Genomic DNA, 25,875 nt, shown 5'->3' with positions numbered 1-25,875 from the left:
GTGTTATTAATTTTTTTTAAATAATCAAGAGATTCAAGTGTGTCCTCATTACACTGCAAAGAAGATTAACTTTTCTCTTTTAATCAAAATATCCATATGCATGTGCTGTATCTAGTAAAGGGTAGATGGATTCCCACTGCTTATTACAGCTCCAGAGTGAATGCTGTTATAATAATTCAAGTACAAAAAACTCCCCCTCCATTTAAGTAATGTTAAGTTCTGACAAACATAAGCAAGAGCAAATTCACATTAAAGATAAAGCATTAGTTTTAAAACTTTTCTAAGAAAAGAAGTGCACATTATAAAAAGTTATACATAGATTCAATACTATTGCAATATGTAGAAAAAAAATCAGAAGTTAATAACAGCACCCTTAATTTTAAATTTAGTTGACGCGATATAATGTTACATGTAACTTTATTAATTTCCTCGTATTTGTGAGCATATAATTATAAATACACATACTGTATAATATTAATTATAACAGAGCCCTTTAAAAATTGAAAAATAAAATTAAGTATAGAATGAGCCTTTTAGAGACCACCGTATCAGCACATGCATTGGAACTTTTAGAAAAGAGGATTATTTACTTCCATGGTCTTCTGTCTGCATTTAAAATACGTACAGTATACCTCCATACACAAATAGTTACACACTGCCAGATCCTGCACACTGTTCCATATAGCAAGGTATCTCCAGCCACACGGAGTTCAGTGCAAGACCTGGGCCTCAGGCACCAAACCTGTAAGGCACCAATTCCTCCTCAGAGACACCCTCTAAGTTGAGGTTGCTCAGCACCTCTCAAACTCTGCTCCAAGCAAGCAGAATCAAACACTGAGCCCCTATTCAAATAGAAATCTGCCAGACAATTTTTATTTTACTGAAATATCAAAAGTGACTGTAGGGTTTTATAACATGTCAAATTTCACTTTAAAATGAAACGTAAATTATTTTGTGTATCAAAAAATACCATGATTTGTTGTTGTTTGCTACATTTATATCTTAATTGGTCAAATATATTTCTGGACGTATACAAAATGTTCTTGGGCCAAGATTCACCTCTCCTTTTTCAGCCCAGAGTAAACCTTAAATGAGAATTATAAACCCATAAAAGGAGGCGGGTGAGTGGGAATTAACTAAAGCAGCACAAGCCACAGTTGTTGAACTGTAATGCCCAACAGTTTTTCAAAGGTTAAAGCTTAATATGAAATGTCTCAAGTGAACAAAGATACAGTATATTGTTGGCAAACCTTTGTGAACAGCAATGTATTTTAAACAAAAACTCCTTTTCACAGCCAAAACCCCCTTTTTCTGTGTTATTCTGGTGTCATAAACTGATATAAATTAGTACATTGTCCCATAGTGGAGGGTTCTTAACATAAATATGAAAAGCTACAGCTATAACTCTAATTGAATCTAATTTCATTGAAGAGAAAATATATTTTCTTTCATTGCTTAGCTAAGCATCTGTAAAAATTCCTTTCAGAACTAGAAAAAAAATGTATTTTGAGGACAGGGAGAAATGGTAATTCAGATTTTCCTGCAGCATCAAAAGAACAAAAGATTTCTCGTGTACTAAAACAAATTAAAAAACAAAATCCAGAAACAAAATAAGGGATTGTTATAAAAATATCAAAGCTCTAGTATAAAAAGTTGATACTCCATTTTGCAAAGACCAAGTATGTAAAATTGGTTATCAAAGAAAATGTTAAAGTAAACGGGCAAAAGCATAAACCAAGCAAGTTTTTCCCAAAAAATATTTAAAAGATTTTCCTGCTTTTGCTTAAATACATTCATAAATAGTAAAATGGGCTATGAGCACCGCAGGACTGTTATAATCGTAGTCTAACTTTCAAAGCAATTTTGCAGATTCAATACAGAGCACTAGAATTTTAACAAAATTCAACAGTCAGGAAGAATCTGTGTAAAGCACTGATGGTCAAAGAAGGGTTTTTCCTTTTTGGATCCTGACTAGTACCAAAACACTTAGATTGCAGTATTTGAGGTTGCTGTAGCTATCCATTTTGACCCCAGTAGCTGCATAAGCAGTAGTTGTTATGATTACTACTTCTAAGCAAAGCTTCACTCCAAGGCCAAATGTTATGACCCAACATTCATTAGGCAAGAAGGAAAGTCTTTGCAGATTTGATACTCTGTTTTAAAAGCATACATTTTCATTACTATTTCATTATAGGCTGAATGGGAAATGTAAGTAATGTAAAGCGAAGCTTAACAAGTAAAGTTTGCCATTAGCAAGACTTGTAAACTCAGCAAAAGAGAGACAGAGAGACAGACAGACACTAAAGGTGTTAGTTAAAGATGAGCAAACTGCTTTGGAAAAAGCAGCTTCTATTTTACAGGATGATGACCGATATTTCTTCACTCATTAATCCCGCTGTTTTTAACCAATAAAATTTCAACAAACACAAAAAGCATCTTCAATAGACAAAGCATAAATTGCTTTGAAATGCAACACAGTGATGATAACCAAACTAAAGGGCCTGAAAAGGCTTCTTCTCAGTACTGACAAAGTAAGGGTCAGCCAATTCCTAAAGTGGAGTGTAAATAATCTGTCCACGTCAGTCAGTCATTAGTTTGTTCCACTACGCAACATCACCATAAAGAGTATTTTAAAAATCAATTTGTTGGGCAGGTAGGAGAAGCAGCAGGAAATACTCTGTATTATAAACTGTAGAGTCTCAAGGTCATTTGATAAATAGCTTTTAAAATATTTTCTAATGACCAGCAAGTTTTGGATCAATTCTGTACAAGCTGCTCTGAGCCTTCAGTTCTTTATTTGTCTGAATTTGCCATCAAAGCCAAAGCTATAAGAAGCAAAGCATTCATGCAATCACTGAGTGAAATGTTTAAATAAAAGAGTAGAGCATAATCCTTGGCGCACACACTTTTTTGTTGAGGTATTGATCATTGCTGGAAGAAAATAGATATATGTGAATAAAAACTTAAATCGGAAATCTAATCTGGAGTGCAGCTGCTGGCAGACAAGCTATCATGCACTAGGATCCCAAACAGTATGTGCTATGTGCGGAGAAGATGTAAATTAGTTAAAATATCTCATGTTGTGTCAACATCCCAAAATGTTATTACAACGCCAGCCAACGCTGCTAAGAAGGTTCCAGAGTTTCTAATGAGGTTTTCAGTCTGCTGAGCAATGACCATAAAGGGCATTTGAATTTAACGCTGTTTACCAGAACAAGCGATATCCAGTATTTGTTACTTTTAATAGCAATTTCTAGTTGCCAGAAGTGATACCTCAAACACACTTTCAAAAAGCTGACCTATTGTGTTAGTTAAAAACACAAGTAGCCTTTCCAATGGCCCAGTGGAGAATAACATGTGTTGCTTCCTGGGATTTTTGGGTTCAATAAGTGCCTTCGAAATTGCATTCTACAAACGGGTAATAGCAGAGAACGTTGTCTAAATAACACACTTTGTCACTGATGGGGCAGGGGGGATAGAAGATAAATCATTTTTGCACCCCTTAGGGTGATCCTCAATGCTGCAACTTTGAAAACTGTCTCTCCAAATGTAGAAAAAGTACCGAGATTAAGACAAGTGCTAAATACATGAAGGAAATATGTTAAAAGATGGCCCTTAATGAGGGAATGGATGAAATCTTGGCAGCTACAAGAAATTAGCCCTCTCATCACACATACCCTGACTGTAGTAGAGAAAAGGAGGTGAAAGCCCATCTTTCAAAGATGTGGCATACATCTGGCTCAAAAATGAATGTTACATATTTACAAAATAAAAATCTGCTATTGTTGTCTCTATCTTTGTCTCATGCGCAAAGCGTTTATATGTCCTGGAAATACACAGTAAAAGTCCAACTCTAGAAGATAATCCCTGCTTAAAATGCCATATGAAAAAAAAACAATTCCCTTTCATTGTGCAAAATGGCAAAAGCAGTGGAACGTACCTTCAAAAATATCACACATGGAAGGCTAAAAAAAGAGCCAATGTACACAGGGAACACATATAGGGAGCAAGAGATATATGGCCACCGCTGGTCACTCGCCCTTTGGATCTAACTTGCTTCATGAAATTTTGATAGCCTCGATCAATTTCAAGCCATATGCAATCTCGTAATATAAAACTGAGATCAGGGTGAGACCCATCAGAATCACTGAAGAAACAGTAGCTATTTGTAGAGCTCCTGAGACACCTGAGCAGGAAACAAGAAATCCAGCACCTACCCTCGTCTCCTCAAATAAAAAAGCTTAACCAGATATTGCTGCACAGCTATAACTAAAAGTTGCACTCACCAGGATCATGGTGTCATCACGAGGTTTGGTAAAAAAAAAAATATCAGTGGGAAATTGAAATATGACCAAAATGTAAAAGATACCATGAATCTTTAGGAAGACTGACGGGTAAAAATACAAGAGCGTTTATATATGTACCTAAGAGCCATGATGCACAGATTAGGAATTTGAACAGCATGATTTAAAATTTTCAGAATTTTAATTCAAAATAGAAATAGCAGAAGCAGCTTGATTTATGCAGCAGGCACCAAAACACTTCTTCCCAACCTAAAAGGAACGCATCTTTCTGTCTCAATGGAAAGTGCAGGTCACTGTATGTTTTTCCATCTCTTCTAAGAAATACCATAATAGACACAGGATAGACACAGGAGGTTTATGTATGGAAGGGATTCTGTGTGCATGCTGGGGGAACCAAGGAAGGATGTTCTTTGTTTTTATAATTTAAAAATGATGTGGTTCTTAGCTTAACCTATGTTGGCAAATCAGAAGTAGAAAACTTAACCCAATTAAGAGGGATGCTTCATTCCTTTCCCTGGAGCAGTATCTTTTTTATTCTAGTGGAACCTCAGTATCTATGTCTCAAGCACAAAGACAGGCCTACCAAATGATTGACACAACAGGCCACTCCAATAGCCACAGTATTGTGCATGTTTCATTCCCTTTTTAGTGTGAATCAAACTGGGCACTATATATACCAACCCTCTGTCACAGGAGGTCTCTCAAATTTATACAGCCATAAGTAACTTTGGCAAAAAATAAAGGTTTCGCCAGTCACTAAATGTTATATCCCCCTACACTCATGTTAAAAGCCGTAAAAAGTAATAATTTACATAGCAGGTATTCACAGTAAACCATCAGAAGTGATGTTTAATCCTGTGCCCCAAACATTCTGAGAGTATAACTAAAAATATTTCACAAAATAATTCCTACCTGAATTAGAGGAAATAAGTCTCTGAAAGAATAATTTGCCAATACAATTACAATGAAAACAAATTAACAGCTTGTTTTTCCTTTTCTTCTTTTAATTTGACATGAATGTGTTCAAGTTTCAGCAAATCACTGTACTTGGAGTCCACAGCACCTGAGAGATGATGCTGTGAAGCTCAATAAATAAATTATGGATATATTAGATATTGAAGATTTTCAGATTTTGCACCTTAAGATTGATGTGTTACAGTTATCCACTATGTTCAAATGCATTAATATTTAAATACTGTTTTGGTTTTTACTTTTATACCAGCAAAAGACAAAAATAATTTTCAGCCCTGTGTCATTTTTACCTGCGACATCACTATATTTGCTTTAGAAACAAAATACCAGATGGAGCAAACTTTTCTGCATTGTGTATGCTTGAATAGAGGTTGTTTGAATTTCAAACAAAATACAGTCAAAATCAAAGTCAAAATACAGACGTATACTGATTTAACCTACACCTCTTCTAAGAAGCATGCTACACTTTACCCCTCTCAGTCTTTTGTGTTCAGGCTGGGGGTTTAGGCTCAGAGCACACAGTTCCTTTCTGGCTCTCACATACATTAGACTACTCTCAAACATGTCATCATTAGCTTGCACCTTTAAAACAGAAAAAACTGTGCAAGTTTTGAGAAGTTTTGCGAAGTAAATACATGTGAAAGGAGGACACAATGCCTGAACAAAAACAAATTAAGTTCAATGCACATACTGGAAAGAAGGCTACAACATGGTAGCAGACTCCACAGCGTAACTGATCACTGTTCTGTAAATCATAAAGCACGAGATTACCCTTGACAATACCATTACTGATGCTAGTCAAAAACACGGGAAGGGTTTCTGAAGGGCTTCACTACAAATGAAGCAAAACTACCTCTGGATATTAGCCACAAGTTAATTTTTCTAAATGCTACTCTGTGTTTAGGCAGCTGCACAACAAAATTATGGTAGTGGAGTATGAGAACAAAGATTTGAATTTCCACATTGGTATTACATCTAGTAAAATCACTATTTTGATAAATTGTTTACAAAATATCTCCAAAAAATGCATAATGTACTTTTTTCATGTAATATAAAAAGTTTATGTATTCTTTACACATTTCTCTATATTCTGCTGGGGGATAATTTTTAGAACCACCATAGGCAATTCCTAAAGGTAAGCCTATAAAGGATGTGTAGATTCAAAAAATAAATTGATCACCTTGCCTGTCCAATTTGGTTATTCACTGAACAATATAAGATGATCAAACAAAAGTGACATGTACATAAGTTACCACTAGCAAAGTATCATTTTGCTATGCACAAACTGTATTACCGAATATACTGATACATTTGCTGCCTGAAAGCCACAAAGCATTCTGTTAAAGAAACGTATATACTTTATACTGCCATGACACAGTTAGTTGTGGGTTTGAAGAAAGGAAAGAAAATGTGAAAATACAAAAAGAAAACAATCAAATAAAATGTAGTAAAATTGGGTTTTAATACTTAACTATTATACTTTTAAATTATGTTAAAAAGAGATTTATAGGGAGAAAACATATTTGATAGAGAACGTGACAATCTGGAAATGTGATGTGGCACTTGTGTTCTGTACCACTATACTTGCCATTGATTTGAGAACAATGTGCACAGCAATTTTTTTGTGAAATTACTAGACAATGGGCAGCCGCACAATGGTCTCAAAGCAACACACTGTGGTAAAGGGCATGTTATAATCTATTTAGCAAGTAACTACAGAAAAGCAAACCAAATTAAAACACATTCTGTAGGTGGGATGTTACAGAATTCTTAGAGGCAAAGAACAGACAATTTAAAGAAGGGAAAGAAGATGTATTTCTGGCTTCCTCCCTCATTACGAATACATGGGCAATAATGCTAACCATTTGAACAATAATTCTGAAACAATCGCCTGCTTGCTGATATCAGTTCACATATTAGCAACGAAGAATGTCACCCTCAACACCCATAACTACATAGTGTGTCATTTGTGGGCACCAAAAGAAAACTAAAGCAATATAGGGCTGAGAAAGTGCTACCCATACATTTGTGAGTAAAAACTCAGTGAAGACCTAACTGCTACAGGTGACCTGACAGGCCTTACTGTACTGAATCAATATCTGACAGCAATGCTCCCTCTCAAGTGACTGACAGGGGACACTGTTTCTGGAAATTATCTCAGTGCGGCGAGAGACTAGCATCCATAGGGAACGGAAAATGACAGTCAAGTAGATTTTTCAGTCATTGGTTCCAGAATACATATTATCCTAGCAATAAAATAATCATCACAACGTGCAGCCAATGTGATAACTTTACCATGGAAAGGACTTGCTAAAAACAGGTCTCTACAATCATGAATTACGTCATCTTCACTGATTTTCCTCTACAGTAACTTGGAAACATATTTTAAATTATACCAAAAAACTAGATAACAATAATCCTGCTGTTTAGGAATTACTGTGTACTATTTCATGCACGATTTGTATATTGTTGATAGTAAATTTTAGAAAACAGCAAAGTCTCAGTATCACTGAATTATTTACACTGACCATATGATTATACCCTTCTCCTACTGTATTTTTCAGTAGTCTTAATTTTGTGAGTTCTCCCTCCAATTTTGCTTATTCTCAAATTTCTCTTGACATTGCTATATTTTCACTACTTACTTGTTTGCTTTGATCACAATAATTAACCATTGTATACCTTTCTTATTTCTATTCTTGCATCCCAAATATGGGTTTATCTTTTCTCCCCTGGCTATTTCTCAGTAACAGTTTTATTTAACTAATTCAAATCCTTCTGAATTCCCTCCTCTCTCTTTGTCAGTTCTTTGGAGCAGAGAGACTGTCATTTGCTTCTCTGCAAAGCACTATGCACATGTCTGGCACTTCTCAAATAATACACAACAGTATTAACGATTATCTGCTACATCATATTTTATGTCTGCCATCCCACTTTACAATTTCCTCATTTTGCCACCCTGCACTGCATCGACTTCTTTCCCTTTATTTTTCCTTTATAATATTGACATCAATATCATGGTAACCAGATCTTTCCATCAGCTCCTTTACTCTATTCAGTGTTATCTACACAAAAGTACTGACCTTCACTGACAGCAGTTCCACAGCCTTCAAGGTTCAAAATGATATTTTCATCTCTGACATCTGTATCACACCCCAATAACATCCAGCTCTCCACATTATCACTTTCAGAGATTGTGCTCTCCTCTTCTTCCTCATCATTTGAGCTATCCTCTATTACCAGAATCTCTTGGATCATGCGTACTCTACCAGTAGAAGTTGGTTTAGACTTCTTACTAGCCCTTTTCTCTTTACTTGACTTTTTTGCATCAGAATCCAAGGTAGTGGGTGCAGAAGCTCTAGCACGGTTCCGTGTGGAGCATCCTGGTTGACTATATAGTTTAGCTGGTGTTAGGGAGGTTGCTGTGTTCTTCACTTTGCTTTTGTAAACACTGTCTTCATCAGGTGTGTCAGATAAGATTATGACATCAGGGCCATCTGAAATCTGAACAACATCATTGTCCGAGAATATAAGGTTCTTGCCCTGGTCCAATTTATTGATCAAAACTGAACTCTGACCTTGCTTCTCTATAGAGTCCACTATCTCCTCATTCTCTTCCTGCCCATTGACTTCTCCAAGACTCTGTGCATAATGGACCTGGCTGTAGAGATGAAATTCTACCTCACTGTCAACACTTAGTTCGCTGGATGACTCCTCACGATAAAGGTCATCATCATATGTTTCTATGTCTCCATGCCCCACGAACATTCTGGAAAGAAAGTAGACCCGTACCTAGGAAAAAACAAAACACCTTATCAGTAATGCCAAGTAAATGGGTCCAGAAACTCTATGAAAATGTAATATTTTTTCCATCTGTAATAGCAGACGCCTTTTATATACTTAAAACTTCACTCATATCACTCATTAATGCAAACAATAGTTAACTACATAATATCCTCAGAAAATTAGTAGGTGTTTCCATGGACAATCATAGAGCTATAAACACAGAAAATGTCATCACATCAAGCAGATTTATGATACTGGAAACATTAATTATAACATTCACAATAGCAAATGCTATAGTTAAGGTTGCACTTTGATTTTCATTTTAACCTCAGCTGTTTTGACTTAGTCATGACAATTGCATTTAACATTATCCTAGTCCCCAGTAACCCTCCTACATGGTAGAGACAAAACCAGAGCTCAGGACTCAGTTGGAAGCCAAGAAAAGATCCTGCATTTTAGCTTTAGCTCTTTCAATTACTGTACCAGTATTAATTCTGTAAAAGCAGTAAAGAGTCCTGTGGCACCTTAAAGACTAACAGACGTATTAGAGCATGAGTTTTCATGGGTGACTACCCACTTCGTTGGATGCACGTAGTGGGTATTCACTCACGAAAGCTCATACTCCAATATGTCAGTTAGTCTATAAGGTGCCACAGGACTCTTTGCTGCTTTTACAGATCCAGACTAACACGGCTACCACTCTGAGGATTAATTCTGAGTACTTCACAGCCTTTATTACTGAGCAATGCCTCATATTTGCACGTCAAGAGGCAGGCAGATACCATTCACCCATTTTACAAAAGAGATACTAAGATCACTTACAACAGAGCTGGGAACAGAACCTAAGTCTCATATCTCTTCCACTCAAGAACACTGCATTTTAGAATAAATTTGCCAAATTTGTAACCACTACTCACTCCCACCCAGAGTCAGGAACAGAACCTGAGATTTCAGGTTTATAACATTCCTCTGGTGTCTAGCAAACAAGATAAGTTATTTCTGATTTATGCATCATGAACAATAAAAATTCTGCAACTGGAACTTAGATCATAGTTCTTCTGACAATATGAATAGAATCCAGTTCATCCTCCCATAGCTGGCTCCGTTAGTGATAACATTGGTAAAAAGTGCAAAAACATAGTAAAGTAAAATGCCACTCTAGATACACAGAGAGATCAAGTCGACTGAGTAAGAATTTTTAGTGTCATTTTTCAATGAAGAATTGCTGTTCAAATTTCACAGCTTGTCCATTTGTACAAAAACTAATATTTATTTTGGAAACATAACTTTCAAAATGGTTTACATTATATACAGGAGAAAGTATTTTCCTTTCCTCTTTAAAGCCTGATCTTGCATTTCTGGACACAATAAAACTACTCAAGTAAATGGACCTTTCTGAAAATGTAAAAAATACAAGACTGGACTCCGAGGGTATGTCTACACAGCAATTAAACACCCTCAGCCAGCCTAGGTCAGCTCACTTGGGCTCATGGGGCTGGGGCTATGAGGCTGTAAAACGGCCATACAGACATTCAGGTTCTGGACAGAGCCCAGGCTCCAAGACAGACCCTCCCCTGTCATGGAGTCCCAGAGCCTTGGTTCCAGTTTGAGCATGAATGTCTACATGCAATTATACAGCCTCCACAAGCCCGAGTCAGTTGACCTGGGCCAGCTGAAGGTGTTTAATCAATGTATAGATATATCCTGAGTTTTTTGGCTGTGGAAGGTGGTAGTTTGGCCATGTTAAAGTCCACAAAAGATATACATCCATCCTAAATCAAAAATTCAAATCTATATTTACTATTGCTATTATGGTAGTACCAAGACACCCAAGTTCCGAGTCCCATTATGCTAGGTTCTGTACATACACATAAGAAGAGACTGTCTCTGTCTCAAAGAGCTTTCAGTCTATAGTAACATTCTACATGAGGTCAAACTAAAAAGGAAAGCACCCAACATGACCTTACATACACAAGTTTTTGCAAACGTAAACATTGTAAACATAGCTAAAAATGCAAACAAATTGCAGATTTTAAGTGTAGAAAAAAATTATTCTTATGACCACTGGACAAAGGGTTTTGCACCCTCTCTAATTTAAATTTGCATCTGAAATGGTGTACCCACCAGCAATTTGAAAAGAGTCCTATAATTCAGCCTCATCCCAAAATTACTGGGCTCACAGCAAAGATTAACGTGATCATCTGCTGGGAAAATCCAAGGACAGAGACAAGGACAGCATAGGAATTCTACTGTTTCACAGCCCTTGGCTTATCAACTAGGGCTGGGCAGGAAATATCATTCCCATAGTGTAAGAATTTTTGAAAACTCAAAAAACATTCCTGTTCTGAATAGAGACAAAAGGCAAAATCTCAAAATATTTCACAAAGTGAAAAACTTAATGGTTCCGGTGAAGCAAAACATTTTGTTTTGATAATTTCAAAATATTTTGGTTTGGTTTTGACCTTTTTAAAAACTTTTTTCTAAATAAATTAAGTTAAATTTCAAAATGGCAGGTCACTTTGAACCAAAAAAACTGAAAAACAAGATGGGGCATTTTGACAAATAAAAAAAAAAAAAAAACTCTTGGGGGGTTTATAAAGTTTGTCAAAACCTGCCCTTGCCAACAAAATTTCAGTTTTAAGAAAATATTCAGTTCCATCAAAAAACTTCTGACCATTTCTTAATACAGCTAAGTGAGCTACTTTCTGGCCTGGTACTGGAGTCTCCAATATTTATAAATTTGGGAGACTTTAATACCCATACAGACGACATGCCTATCTAGCATGAAAACTCTTCTCCACCTTGACAACTACAACATTCTCTCTAGGATCCCTCTAAATTAGTCGGTCCACTAGAGGAGACTCGTAAGCCCACTGAGTTTCCAGAAAGAACACCACAACAGAGAGCCCTATTTAGCTACATGACCAGTGCAATGATAGTCTGGCAAGGCCCTACAGTCATCTGTTGACCACTACTCTTGATGCACCAGCCATTAGACACACCTTCCTCCCATTGTCTTGGTTCACTGATGACCTATGTTAGATAAAGCACGAGAGAATGAGATTAGAACACAGTGACACAAAATGTATCCAAGTGGGATTAGAACCAAACAAATTTATGCAATTCTATACTTCAACTGAGAGAAATGTTAAAAAAAAAAAAACTTGTGCCATAGCATCTGTAAAATCTTGACTAGCTGAACTGTAATAGCTAAAGTACAAGCACTGATTTCAGACAATCTCTGACTCAACTAGCATTTACCTTGAAGAGCCCTAATATTACTTTTGGAGGCACAAGGGTTGGCAGTGAATCACTCAATATAAGCTCTCCAGGTCCAAACAGAGAGAATCAGAGCAGAGGATGAGGAACACACTATCTTCCTAGACAGAGTTTTTGCCCAATGAAGCAACCTTATGCCACTTTAGACTAATAATCTGTGATTTTTGAAAGTAAGTATAGAATACTTCCTTCAACAAGGTGAGCCCACCATCAGGGTTAAAAAGCAACACTTTGGCTGGTGTTCAAGAAGCCATCACTCAACTCAAATAATCTTGCCTATTATTGTTGTGTCTTTAACCCTCACATTCTAGACAAAGTTATTGAGAAGTTGGTTAAGTGAGCCACGACCAAAAACGTAAGCATCCAATGTTAGATCTATTAGCACTCTTTGACACTTGATCATGAGGTGCTGCTAACTCATCTAGCCAACATTAGTGCAATTTGGCCCATCCCCATTAACGTCTATTCATTCTCTCCTGTCAGATAGACTCCAGAGGATCAAGAAGGATAACTAACTGCTCCTCCTTCTCCCCAAGGCTCTTGAACTGGAGAGCCTTACAGAGATCAATCGTGTCTCCTCTCTTCTTCAGCATATATGTCAGATCACTGGGGAGATGAGATACTATAGACTTTATCAGCAATAAGCCGGATGGCATCCAGCTCTCCATCTCATTCTCACCAAACATGGCCAATAACTTTACTCATACCTTCTAATGCTGGAGTAAAAAAAAATACTTGGACGAAAAGTGGCAGGTCAATCTCTAGCTAAGGAAAATTGAAATTATATTGGTAGGAAAAGAGAAAGCCCTTGACAGAAATTGACAGAGCTTTTCCTTCATCCTCTGTTGAGGACATCTGCACTCAGACTGTGATGGGGAAGGCCTGGAATCTTACCGAACACCTATTGACATTCAAATAGCCAGAAATGCTTTTTTCGATCTTCAGCTAAAGAGGGTATTTCCTTTCATAATTAGGCCTACCCATACGGACTGATGGTCGTCACCTTTACGCTGGACTACCACAAAGCACTCCCTTGGGTTTGAGTGTGAAAGCCAAGCAGAAGCTTCAGCTGGTCCACCATTTCCCTAGGTAATACAGACCAATAAGAGCACATCACACTGGTAATTCACACTCCACATTGCCTCAAGGTCCTGGTGCTAACATACAAAAGGTGCAGAGATTTGGCCAAATGTGGTCGCTAACTGAGCCACAGCACAATTTTTGCTGTAAGGCTTCCCTCAATAGAGTTCAGACCAGAAGGTGCCATTAGATCATCTAGGCCGATCTATCACAGGCTACTTAGTTTCACACAAATATCCCTATGTTGAGCCCAACCACTTCAGTTAAATTAAGGCATTTTAGTCCTCAGAAGACTAAACTGCTTTGTGCCACAGGCAAAGAACAATAATAGTTGCAAAATGGCGGGCAGTGTCTCTCGGACACTAAATGAGAACAACCCAATTAAAGGAATATAGCGAAGTTTAAAAAAAAAAGTCACACTTGTCTGAAATTTTTTAAACCACTGTTGTTACAAGCAACAGCCTAGAATTCTAAAATAAAGAGATTAGAGAAAAAAACATTGTATTTTTTTCATTTAACAAATAAGTTTCTTAAGAGAGATTTCTTAAAAAATAGCATTGACTGAAAAATGACAAACATTGTAGAGGATGAGGGGGTGGATGGAAAAGAGCAAGGTGTAGTTACTGACTAGAAGGCAGAGTTACAGGATGGAGAAAGTATCAGAGGGGTAGTCGTGTTAGTCTGGATCTGTAAAAAATGACAAAGAGTCCTGTGGTACCTTATAGGCCAACAGATGACATGCGTCTGACGAAGTGGGTATTCACTCATGAAAGCTTATGCTCCAATACGTGTTAGTCTATAAGGTGCCACAGGATTCTTTGTCACTTTTTACACGATGGAGAAAGAATACCCAACAGCGTACCAAATGAAGCTCTGCAATAATGGCTAGTAAAACACATTCTCTTGCACGAAGCTCCTTTATTGACCACAGTTGAGAAGGTACTGTCTGGAACATTCAGAAAGCAGCATTTATGCATGCTAGAGGGTGTTGTGCACAACAGCCAACTGGGTGGTCTGGCATCTAATGCTATCCCTTGCAGCCACCATCACCATCAACACTACCCTGCCTTGGGAAGAACAGTACCCCTTATATTAAATATTCTTCATGGAGTTGCTCGAACCAACTTCACATACCCTGTGTCTCTGTTACATCCTCCACTCTCCCCATAATTCTGCTAATCTAGTACTGTTTTCCTGCTACTCCCAACATACAGCACACAGATGGTACAATGGCCTTTTCCTCTACTTCTCTTGCCATCTGGAAGACAACTCCTGCTTAAATAACTCTCCATCTTATTTCAAATGTAAATTAAAAACAACTTTTTTAACACTCTATCCCCTTGTAGCTGCAAGACAGCCTTTCAAATGCGGACCTCTGGGGTGTTTGTTCCTTGAGTCTGTAATACACCTGCTACAGGGCGAATCTTCACAAAGCAGCAACCAACAGAATTGACAAATCTAGTCAGTTTCTCTGATGCTACTTAATACCAGATGGACAGCAATAAAACTGAAGAGCAAAACTGACATGACACTTCCCTGCTGGTTGCTGCTAAGAATATTAGCATTAAAGGCATTTGAGCTGATCCAGGATGGGAAAGAGACTATAGAAAAAACAGAGAATGAGAAGGGATAAGGCCCCAGCAGAAGCCAGCATACTGAGGAAGGAAAGAGCAACAGAACTCTAATGTCATCAGAAGGCCTGCAATGGCAGGGGTCTCTGGTAAATATTTCAGGCTCTACCTATACAACTTCATTCTTCTCTTCCTGTACTTTTACGTAATCTCTGTAGTGGTGTTACTTAACTCTAAACTGTTTTAGGACAAAGGCTGTATTAAAGAAGTTGTACAAAACAAAGATGTGTTGTATTGTTTAATGGAGTAAGTACAAGAGAAAGGAGAATAGCTCGTCCTTTTCCCAAGTATAAAAAACAAAACAAAACAAACCAGCAAATGAAGATATTCTGTTCTAGAAAAATCAACGGTCTCGGAGAACTGCCAAAACCTATTCAATCCCCACCAGCTTGTTCAGATTCAAATCATTTGAGATTTGGATAATACCTGTAACACTTAGAGTCTAGACTAGAAAATCTCTATTCCATTTTATCTATATTTAATTAAATAGGCTAAAGCACTACACAGTTCATGTATCATGAATAATACCACTATGACAACTGAAGATGTGCAACGCATAATGTCTATTTAACTTACTGAACTGGTGTTTTTAACGTTTTAAATTATTCTAACAGAACTTCAGATAGATGTAAATTTAAATTAATCTTTAAACAAATCTATTTAAATTGAAACACATTTTATTTAAATTGAAATCATTTTAATCAATCCTGTACCAGAGCTGACATAGGCTGTATCTAAGTGTCTTTTATCCCAGTTTCAAATAGCACAGAAGTAGATGGAGGGCACCATGAGGTTGACACTAGCCCTGCCATTATGATTATGTCACGGGCAAAGGGAGGCTAGCCTGCATTGCTAAATAGCAGTCTATCCAAACAAATAAGAAGCAACAGGAGAGACTAAGCACTCTTTCTTCAAATGTTAGTTTACTAGCATGTTTGTAGTTTGTTCAAATGGAGAGAAAAAGTTTTCAAATAGAGTGAAAACTGCTTTAAACAAGAAAAAACTGAGTCTGAGACAGAAATGGTGTCTTAAACAGAATCATCAGACACAAAGGTGAGCACAATATGTTGGGGAAGAGTCAAAATGGCTTTTGAAAAGGGAACGCATGCCTCACCAATCTATTAGAATTCTTTGAGGAGGTCAACAATCATGTGGACAAGGATGATCCAGTGGACAGAGTGTATTTGGACATGCAGAATGCATTTGACAAGATCTTACACCAAAGGCTTTTAAGCAAAGTCATGGGATAAGGGGGAAGGTCCTCTCAGGGGTCTGTAACTGGTTAAAAGATAAGAAATAAATGATAAAAATAAATGGTCATTTTTCACAATGGAAAGAAGTAAATAGCATGGTCCTCCAACGATCTGTACTGAGACGTGTGCTGTTCAACATATTCATAAATGATCTGAAGAAGAGGGCAAAAAAGGTGGCATAGTTTGCAGATGATACAATATTACTCAAGGTAGTTAAGACCAAAACAGACTGTGGAAAGTTACAAAGGAATCTCACAAAACTGGGTGATGGGGTAACAAAATGGCAGATAAAACTCAGGATTGGTAAATACAAACTAATACACATTGGAAAACATAATCCCAATTATACATACAGAATGAGGGTTTCAAAATAAACTGTTACCAGTCAAGAAAGACATCTTGGAGTCCTTGTGGCTAGTTCTCTGAAAATATCCACTCAATGTGCAGAGGTAGTAAAAAAAAGTTAAGTGTTAGAAACCATTTAAAAAGGGATAGATAAGACGACAGTAAATAGCATAATGCCACCATTTAAATCAATGTTAAACCCACACTTTGAATAATGCATGTGGTTCTGGTTGCCCCATCTCAAAAAAGATATTAGAAACAGAAAAAGTACAGAGAAGGGCAACAAAAATGATTAAGGGGATGGAACACCTTCTATAAGAGGAGAGACAAAAGACCGGGACTTTTGAGCTTGGAAAACAGACAACTAAGGGGGGATATGATAGAGGTCTATAAAATCATGACTGGTGTGGAGAAAGAGAATATGGGAGTGTTATCTACCTCTTTACATAACAAAAGAACCAGGGGTCACCCAATGCAATTAATAGGTAACAGGTTTAAAACAAACAAAAGGAAGTACACCTGATATAACATGACCTTATATAACACAAATTTGGATATAACGCAGTGAAGTAGTGCTGGGGAGGGGCAGGGCTGCACACTCCGGTGGATCAAAGCAAGTTCAATATAACATGGTTTCACACAGTAAGATTTTTTGGCTCCCAAAGACAGCGTTATGTAGCGCTAGAGGTGTATTTCCTTCAAACAATGCAGAATCACATGGACCACTAGTCTGACCAAGTATGGGCATTCTTGTTCTTATAAAAGAATTAAAAACTTCAGGGATTCTTTACAGTGATCTCTTACGGATGTTATCTAAACACTTTTTCCCACCATGATCACAGAATGGGTGCAACTCCATTTAAATCAGCTGAATTGTCCCTTTACATCAAGGATGAATTTTACCTGAAGACCTAAGCACAGCTCTCTGCCAACAATCCATATGATAAACTTATAAATAACCCAATATTATTTCACTGTAGAAGATCATAAAGATGGAGGTTTCTAGGACAGCGAATGGGGAAAGAGAGGAAAGGTGATGACCCAACTGTCTATGCAGAATATATGTGGTACCCATTTACAGAACACAAAAAAATGTAATTTTATTGAAATTATAATAATCTCTTCTCCCTCTCCAGGTGCCTCCTTCTGACCTTTCCCATAAAATAACAAGTTCTAAGGATGAAACTGCCAGGGATCCACTACTCACTCTTTTCCTGAACTGTCTAGGGACGTACAGGTTTGGCACTCATATAGCAATTGAAGAACTAGACATTTATACAATAACACGGAAGACAAGCACTTTTTTGTTTTTTAATACCAAGCAGCTCTAAAATTTAAGGCATTTAGCACTACTAAAAGCTTTTAAGGCTGAAGACAGCAGAGCCTGGCCCACCTCAGCTTAAATAAAGACAACAGGTGCCAACATGAGATGTCTAAGTAGACACTACTTGGATCAAGAGGGAGTACTGCATGCTGGGACCCCAGTATCAAGGCCAGCTGCAATACACTGATTTACACTAGTTAGGTGTAAAAGAATCAACATTTGGGAGCCAGCATCATATGGAAACCATGTCATATGTGGGCAGTTTTGGGCTCGAGAAGAGAGAAAAGGAAAAGGGTAGGCAGTGGGGAGGTGACTGTGGGCAGGACATGATGAGGATGGGATGGGGAGCACTGATGCAGAGGACATGTAGTGGAAGTGATGTTCTCCAGGATCTGAGACAGGGCGTGTGTGGTGAAGAAGCAGCTCTGGGGAGGTGAGTCTGAGGAAAGGGGCATTTGGACTCTGGGGAACACAAGGTATAAGGGGGTGAAGAGGCTCTGGAGAAAAGGAGCTTTAGGACGATGGAGACTGGGAGCAGGCAGGAGGCTCTGGGCAAGGACCAGAACATGCTGCGGGAGAGTGGCAAGGGCCTCTGGAAACAGGGGGCATGGAATGCAGAGGTGGGCAGGGGGCATGGGGGCAGACACCGGCTGGGCAGGGAACGCAGGCAGAGGGCAGAGGTGGCTCTGGAAAAGGAGAAGGTATGGAAGAGAAGGGGCTGGAGGGGATGGGGGCTCTGGCCGGGGAGGGGGCGGAGGTGGCTCTGGACAGGTAGGGGGTGGGGACATGCAGGTGGTGAAGGGCTCTGGCTGAGAAGGGGGCAGGTACTCAGAGGAGTGGGAGGCTTGGGTAGGGGCATTCAGGGGGAGGAGCTCTGGCCGGGCAGGTTACTCAGAGGGGGCAGGCTCTGCACAGGTAGGGGGTATGGAAGAGAAGGGAGTGGGGGCATGCAGGGGGGAATGGGCTCTGTCCAGGCAGGGGGCACGGAGAAGGGGAGTGGCTCGGGCAGGTGGCATTCAGGGGAGAGGGGCTCTGAGGAGGGGGGAGGCTCGTGGGGGGGACATTCGGGGGGGAGGGGCTCTGAGGAGGCGGGAAGGCGGCGAGGCCCGGCCCGCCACGCTGGGTACTGCCTGCCCGCCGGCGGCCCCGCTCACTCACACACTCGCTGCCGGCTGCTACACCAGGAAGCACCAACCAGGAAACTCCACGACCGGAACACGCGCCCGAGACGCCCTCGAGGCCCCGCCCATTGTGCCGGCACTTCCGGCGCAGGGGAGGGCTGCTGAAGGTGCGCGTCAATGGCGCGGGCCCTGTGCTTCCCTCGGCCCCGCGCGCTGCTGGAGCCTGGGCTACGCCGAACCGCCAAAAAACTACATGTCCCATGAGCCCATGGGGTTTCCGAGGTGCGCGCGGCACATGGCGCTCAGAGGGGCGCGTGGCGCCCCACGGGCCGTTCTGAGCGTTGCCCGGGGAGTGCGGGCTGCCGGCCTACGCGGGGTTGTCGTGGGGGGGAGGTGGGAACCGCTCGTTCTCAGCGACCCTGCCCGAGTCTGCAGAGAGCTGGGCACATAAGCCATGGTGCTGCGCCCACAGTGATGATGCATCAACGCTGCCTGAGCTTGCTAAGAGCCTGCACCAATAGCCGCCATAGACTACTGACCCCTCAGTAACCTATACAGTGGTGCTGCCTCATTGCCCCATAGCACCAGGGAGGCTGACCCTAGAGCGGCTGGTACAACAACACTACTTGAGCCTGCAAAAGTGACCAATAGAGCAATGCTGCCTGAGTCTGCAGAGAGCCTTACAGGCTGCCCCAGTAAAGGGGAGTTAGCCCAGAGTGACTGATACTGTGAGTCTGCGGGGAGCATGCAGTGATACCCCAAGTAAGTGAGACTGACCCCATAGTGACTGACATAGCAGTGCTGCTTTTGTCTGCAGAGACCCTGCACCAGTAGCCCCAAGAGAGTGGCCTGACCCCAGGGTGACCAACACAGCGACGCTGCCTGAGTCTGCAGAGAGCCTGGACCAATAGCCCCACGAGAGTGGACTGACTCCAGGATGACCAACACAGCGACCCTGCCTGATTCTGCAGAAAGCCTGGACCAATGGTCCCAAAGGGGTGGACTGACCCCAGAATGACCAACACGCTTGAATCTGTACAGACCTATAGCATCAGAGGAGGGGACTGACCCCATCTGCAGAGAGCCAGGACCAAGAGGCCTGACGGGGAGGGGAATGACCCCATCCTAACTGACGGTGCAATATTTGCACAAGTCTGCAGAGCCTGGAATGATAGCTTTGAGAGGGAACTGCCCTGTGCATCTCTGCAGCAGGACCGGCGCTAGGGTTTCTGGCGCCCTAGGCGCCGGGACATTTCGCTGCCCCTGACCCCGGGGAGGGGGGGGTGCGCCCTGGGCTGCCGGCGGCGCAGCGGCAGTTCGCTGTAATCTCTCTCTTTTTGGGGGAAATGGCGGGGCTGCCCGGCTGCGGCGGGGTGGGGGCCCCCCCTCACTGACCCTGGGGGTGGGGGCGCCCCTGGGCTTGCGGGCGCGGCGGCGCTCGCTGACCCCGGGGCGGGGGGCGCCCTGGGCTGCCGGGCTGCGCGGCGCAGCGGCAGTTCGCTGTAATCTCTCTCTTTTTCCGGGGGACACCTTGGGCTGCCGGCGGCAGGCAGCTGCTGCTGCCGGCAGCTCAGCCCCTCCAGCAGCAGCGGCTGCAACCATTTAAAAATTGGGGGGGGAGGGGGCATCACTTTTTGGCGCCCCCAAATCTTGGCGCCCTAGGCAACCGCCTAGTTCGCCTAAATGGTTGCACTGGCCCTGCTCTGCAGATTGTTAATACCACGGCTAAAGACAATGACACTGATATCTGTCTCCTTGCTGATCACAGCCTAAAGAAGAGGGATGAGCATATTACCAATACCTCCACAGTCTGCTGTAGGAGGTGCTTCTCTTTCTAGCCACAAATGGGTATTGCTTCAGTCAGGGCCACCTTTCTGATCCCATAGTGCAGGGGTGGGCAAACTTTTTGGCCTGAGGGCCACATCAGGTTTTGTAAATTGTTCGGCAGGCCAGTTGGGGAGGGGGTCATGGCATGACCCCCACCTCCTATCTGCCCCCCAGGACTCCTGCCCCATCCAACCCCTGCTGTTCCCTGACAGCCCCTGGACCCCTGCCACCCCATCCAACCCCTCTTCTCATTCCTGACTGCCCCCTAAAACCCCTGTCCCCGTTCATCCCCCTGTTCCCCCCGACTCCTATCCACCCCTGCTCACCCCCCCCAAACTCCCCTGCCCTCTATCCAAGCCCCCTCCCTGCCACCTTACCATGCTGCCTGGAGTAGCGGTGGCTAGCGGCACTACAGCCACACTGCTGCCACTGTGCAGCACAGAGCACTGGGTCAGGCCGAACTCTGCAGCTGTGCGGCCCCAGGTGCTCACAGCCCCACTGCCCAGAGCATTGTACCAGCGGTGGAGCAAGTGAGCTGAGGCTGCGGGAGAGGGAGGACAGCAGGGGAAGGGCTGGGGTGAGCCTCCCAGGCTAGGAAGTTGGGGGCCAGATGTGGCCCACGGGCTGTAGTTTGCCCACCCCTGCCATAGTGCAAGGCTGGCAGCCAGTGTTCTGCATGGGGGGCCCTCTGCTCTAGGGGACTTGGGAGTGTTTCCATTTCCTTCCTGGCTACCTAGCGAGACCAGGAGGCCCTCCCTTCCCCTTATGGACCAGTGGCAGTGGTGGGAGCAGCAGTAGGGTGCCCTTCCCCTCACACTCCAATGACTCCCTCGGATGAAGGCTGTTGACAGATGCTAGCAATCATTGCTGCGTTGGGTGTGTGTTCATACTTTTCTTTGCATCCATGAGGACTAGAAACTTTTCTTTTTGTTAAATGACAGCTGGGATTCTGATAATCACATAACTCTAGGAATCGGGGTCACATGCCTTAGTCTGGCCCTGCTTATGGAGTATCCAAACTAAAGGGGAGCCAAACTATGAAGTCCAGAAAAGCCCACTTGATCATACTCTGAACATCTGCCCTACCTATTGTGAGTGGTGTCTCATCTTGATGCTTAGGCAGATCCTGGAGAGGACCCCTCACGTCCCCATTGCAGCCCCAGTAGTAAGGGTGTAACGTCCAGTTGTGCTGGTTTACGTGAGGCTGGCCTTTCTGTGCTGCTTGCTTGTTCTCAGCTCATTCTGTCATTGGCCATTTCACTGTTGTGTGGAGCTAATGCCTAGAGCCTGAAATTGCTGCTATTGATGTCTTTCACTGTCATTCACTTATGACAGGAGTAGGTAAACTGCAGCCTGCGGGCTGCATCCAGCCCGTCAGGGCTTTGAGTCCAGCCCCTGGGACTGCCACCCCTGTGGCGCTATGGGCCTCATGCCACTCGTGGAAGCAGCTTGCACCATGTCCCTCTGACCCCTGGCAGGGGCAGAGGGCACTGCATGCTGCCGTCGCCTGCGGGTACCTACCCCAAAGCTCCCATTGGCCACGGTTCCCGCCCCTTCTCCAGGGGCCACAGGGATGTGGTGTTGGCCACTTCCAGGAGCTGTGCAGGGCCAGGGCAGGCAGGGAGCCTGCCCTGGCCCCAGGGCACACTGCTGCCACCCCAGAGTCACTCTAGGTAAGCAGCATTGGGCCGGAGTCTGCACCCTGAACTCCTCCTGGACCCCACACCCCAACCCCCGCTGCACCACTCTTGCACCCCTGCCCTGAGCCCCCTCCCGCACTCTGCACCCCAACCCCCTCCGCTGAGCCCCTTCCTACACCCCACACCCCTCCTGCACCCCAACCCCTGGCCCTGAGCCCCTTCCTGCACACCATACTTGCTCCCACACTCTGCACTACCTTCTGCACCCCAACCCTGGTCCTACTTTCATGGCCCTGCATGCAATTTTCTCACCCAAATGTGGCCCTCAGTCCAAAAAGTTTGCCCACTCTGACTTATGAGATGGGAAAAGGGGGATGATTCTGTCAGCAGCATTCTGGATGTCTTCAAGGAACAGAGAGCCAGTGTTTTCCCTGGAATCATTTAAAAGTCTTTTTCCCCTCCTGTATTACTGACCCTCAATAATTATGACCACAGTGCCGATAGTATAGTTGGTCCATTGACAGGTTGTCAGCCACTTAATGTCTAGAATCTTGTTAGCCAATACATATGCTAGGTATAGTATTATATAAGGTGTCATAAACAGATAGTTAAGGGTTAATGCCTCTTTTACGTGTAAAGGGTTAAGAAGCTCAGTGAACCTGCCTGACACCTGACCAGAGGACCAATAAGGGGACAAGATACTTTCAAATCTTGGTGGGAGAAGTCTTTGTTTGTGCTCTTTGTTTTGGGGGTTGTTCGCTCTTGGGACTAAGAGGGACCAGACGTCAATCTAGGCTCTCCAAATCTTTCTGAATCAGTCTCTCATGTTTCAAACTTGTAAGTAACAGCCAGGCAAGGTGTGTTAGTCTTGTTTTTGTTTTCTCAACTTGTAAATGTTTCTTTTTGCTGAGAGGATTTTACCTCTGTTTGCTGTGACTTTGAACCTAAGGCTAGAGGGGGTTCCTCTGGGCTATATGAATCTGATTACCCTGTAAAGTATTTTCCATCCTGATTTTACAGAGATGATTTTTACCTTTCTTTCTTTATTTAAAAGCTTTCTTTTTAAGAACCTGATTGATTTTTCCTTGTTTTAAGATCCAAGGGGATTGGATCTGGACTCACCAGGAATTGGTGGGGGAAAGGAGGGGGGATGGTTAAATTCTCCTTGTGTTAAGATCCAAGGGGTTGGATTGGTGTTCACCAGGAACTTCGTCAAAAAGCCTCTCAAGGCTGCCCAGGGAGGGGAAAGTTTTGGGGGGACAGGAAGTGTTCCAGACACTGAAATTTCTGGATGGTGGCAGTGTTACCAGATCTAAGCTAGTAATTAAGCTTAGAAGTGTCCATGCAGGTCCCCACATCTGTACCCTAAAGTTCAGAGTGGGGGAGGAATCTTGACATAAGGGTTGAGAAATTAACTGAATGTATTATTCTCTCCCACAATTCTTTCCACTCATGTCAAGGTTTTCCAAAACACCATGCATTAGCTGAAGTAAGCTTTGGCTTAAGTAGATAGGACAGCTATCAGGATTGGGACATAGCAAGAAGTAGGGAGTTACTCTCTCAGGCTAATACTGGAATATCCTAAAGGAAAAGGACAAAAACATGAATGTTCTGCCATGGTACAATGCCTTCATGCTCCTTAGTACCTGGACTGCATGTATTCAGAACAAAGAGATAAGGAATACACCGTGATACCAGAAGAACAAGGTAGAAAGCTGAGTGGTTATATCTAGTTTCAGATGATGCACATAGCTTCCTTTACTTGTCAACTGGTAGGGTATACAAAGATGGTATTAGGGGGTGTAAATTTGGGAGCACACCTTCTGCATAAAGTGAATGTGACAACCCTGTATGAGATGGCTTCCTGGAGACTGGTATCATATTGGACCTTTTTCCAGTACTATGTTAATATAGGCTTTTAGCAATAAACCAGATTGACATTTAGTCTTTTGAATATATTTCATAACGAACCGAAGTGTGGTCAAGCAATTCTGTCAAAAATCTAATGCTTTTTCCCACTTGTAGTTGAAGTATTCTTGGGATAATATTTATTCTCCTCTAGCTTCCTGCCATGTAGCATTTGTGTAGCTGCTTTGGGGTTAATTGTCTTTGCCACAGGATGCGTGGTAGAAGTTAGCACCACGGCCTTTCTCTTTCCCATGAGTCTGTGAACTTGTGATCCTGATAAAGCACTATGAGGGATGTGAATGGCAACTATTACAGCTAGCTTCACTGGGAGCATAGGAGGGAAAAGCCCATGAGAAGATTCATCTATTGCAGACTGTAGTGCCCTTCCAGTTTGAGGATTGCGTCTTCAGCCACATCCTCATACAGGTGTTCCCATTCTTCCTCCATGCAGGCTTCCATCTTCACCCTTGTCATCGCACCACACTCATGTTCCATGTCCTTGCAGTCCTTCCCAACCTCGTTCCAGGTGCTGCATTGGTCTCTCACTTGCTTCTGGTTCAGTGCCAGAGATATGCTATAAATAGGGCTGCTACACACATGGATAAGTTCAACAATGTTTGGGTTGCTTTTTTTCCCCAAAGATATTTCTAATGTAACAGAACAAGCAGAAGAAAAAGCAAGTCCTCAGTGCTCTTCTCTGTGGTGGAGGACCCTGTCAGGATCTCTGTAGGACCTGAACAGAGTTGTCACAGGAGGCTATGAGCTACAGCTGTCCCTCCATCTTCAGCTATGGTTGGAGGGGATACTGAGACCCCATTTGTGTCCTCCAAAGATCTGGTAAAAAGGTGGAAAGGTGGGTCTGATCCATGTAATGCTAAAGGAGCATGATGAATCTGCCTTTATTGCTCCTTTTTGACATATACAGAGCAAAGCCAGACTCTCTTGTTTTGACACTATAGTTCACCCACCCTTAATATATAAAGATCTGTAGTAGGGGTTCTCATGTGCCTTCATTTCATGGGTTACCCTGGGCTCCCTCACTTTCAACCTCTTTATTCTCCTTTCTTCCCCACTGATTTATTTGTGTGTCCAGGGACTGTGTGTTGTGGACTATCTGAAAGCCAGTGGTGGACTAATGCATGGGGGGCCCCTGCAGGAGCACCAGAACCTTGGTAGAAGGGGGTGGGGCACTGGTGCCTGAACTATGATCCTGTCCCCTGCTCCTCCTCTTCCCCTTGGGGCCCTGGCCAAGCTAAAAGCTGAAGCTGGGCCACAGTAAGAGATGCCCAAGGAGCCTGGGCTGCTGTGGAGAGTCTCAGATCCTCCACCTGCCCTGAGTGGGAAGAGAAGAGCCCCTGGCTTGTGTCTCAAGGTGGATGGAAGGTCTAGGGCTCCTCAGCAGCCC

At 42.4% G+C, this 25,875-nt stretch overlaps 1 protein-coding gene across 2 annotated transcripts in view; it reads right to left on the bottom strand.

Moving 5' to 3' along the window:
- The window catches only part of ZCCHC7 (zinc finger CCHC-type containing 7), a 160,034-nt gene extending 140,792 nt beyond the window's left edge, over window positions 1-19,242 (bottom strand). Inside the window, exons 1-2 of one of the 2 annotated variants that reach the window (XM_032778748.2) lie at window positions 19,133-19,242; window positions 8,360-9,068 (exon numbers count right to left, since the gene is read on the bottom strand). In XM_032778748.2, the coding sequence (XP_032634639.1) occupies window positions 8,360-9,044 (685 nt within the window). In that variant the 5' untranslated portion in view covers window positions 9,045-9,068; window positions 19,133-19,242. The remainder of the gene's footprint in view (window positions 1-8,359; window positions 9,069-19,132) is intronic. The other variant, XM_032778747.2, reaches the window with a different exon arrangement.
- Between the last annotated feature and the right edge of the window lie 6,633 nt (window positions 19,243-25,875).

The sequence above is a fragment of the Chelonoidis abingdonii genome, chromosome 6, assembly GCF_003597395.2.
Source record: "Chelonoidis abingdonii isolate Lonesome George chromosome 6, CheloAbing_2.0, whole genome shotgun sequence".
NCBI lineage: Eukaryota > Metazoa > Chordata > Testudines > Testudinidae > Chelonoidis > Chelonoidis abingdonii.
The sequence above is the reverse complement of the archived record's forward strand: the minus strand, read 5'-3'. Positions and strand labels throughout refer to the sequence as shown.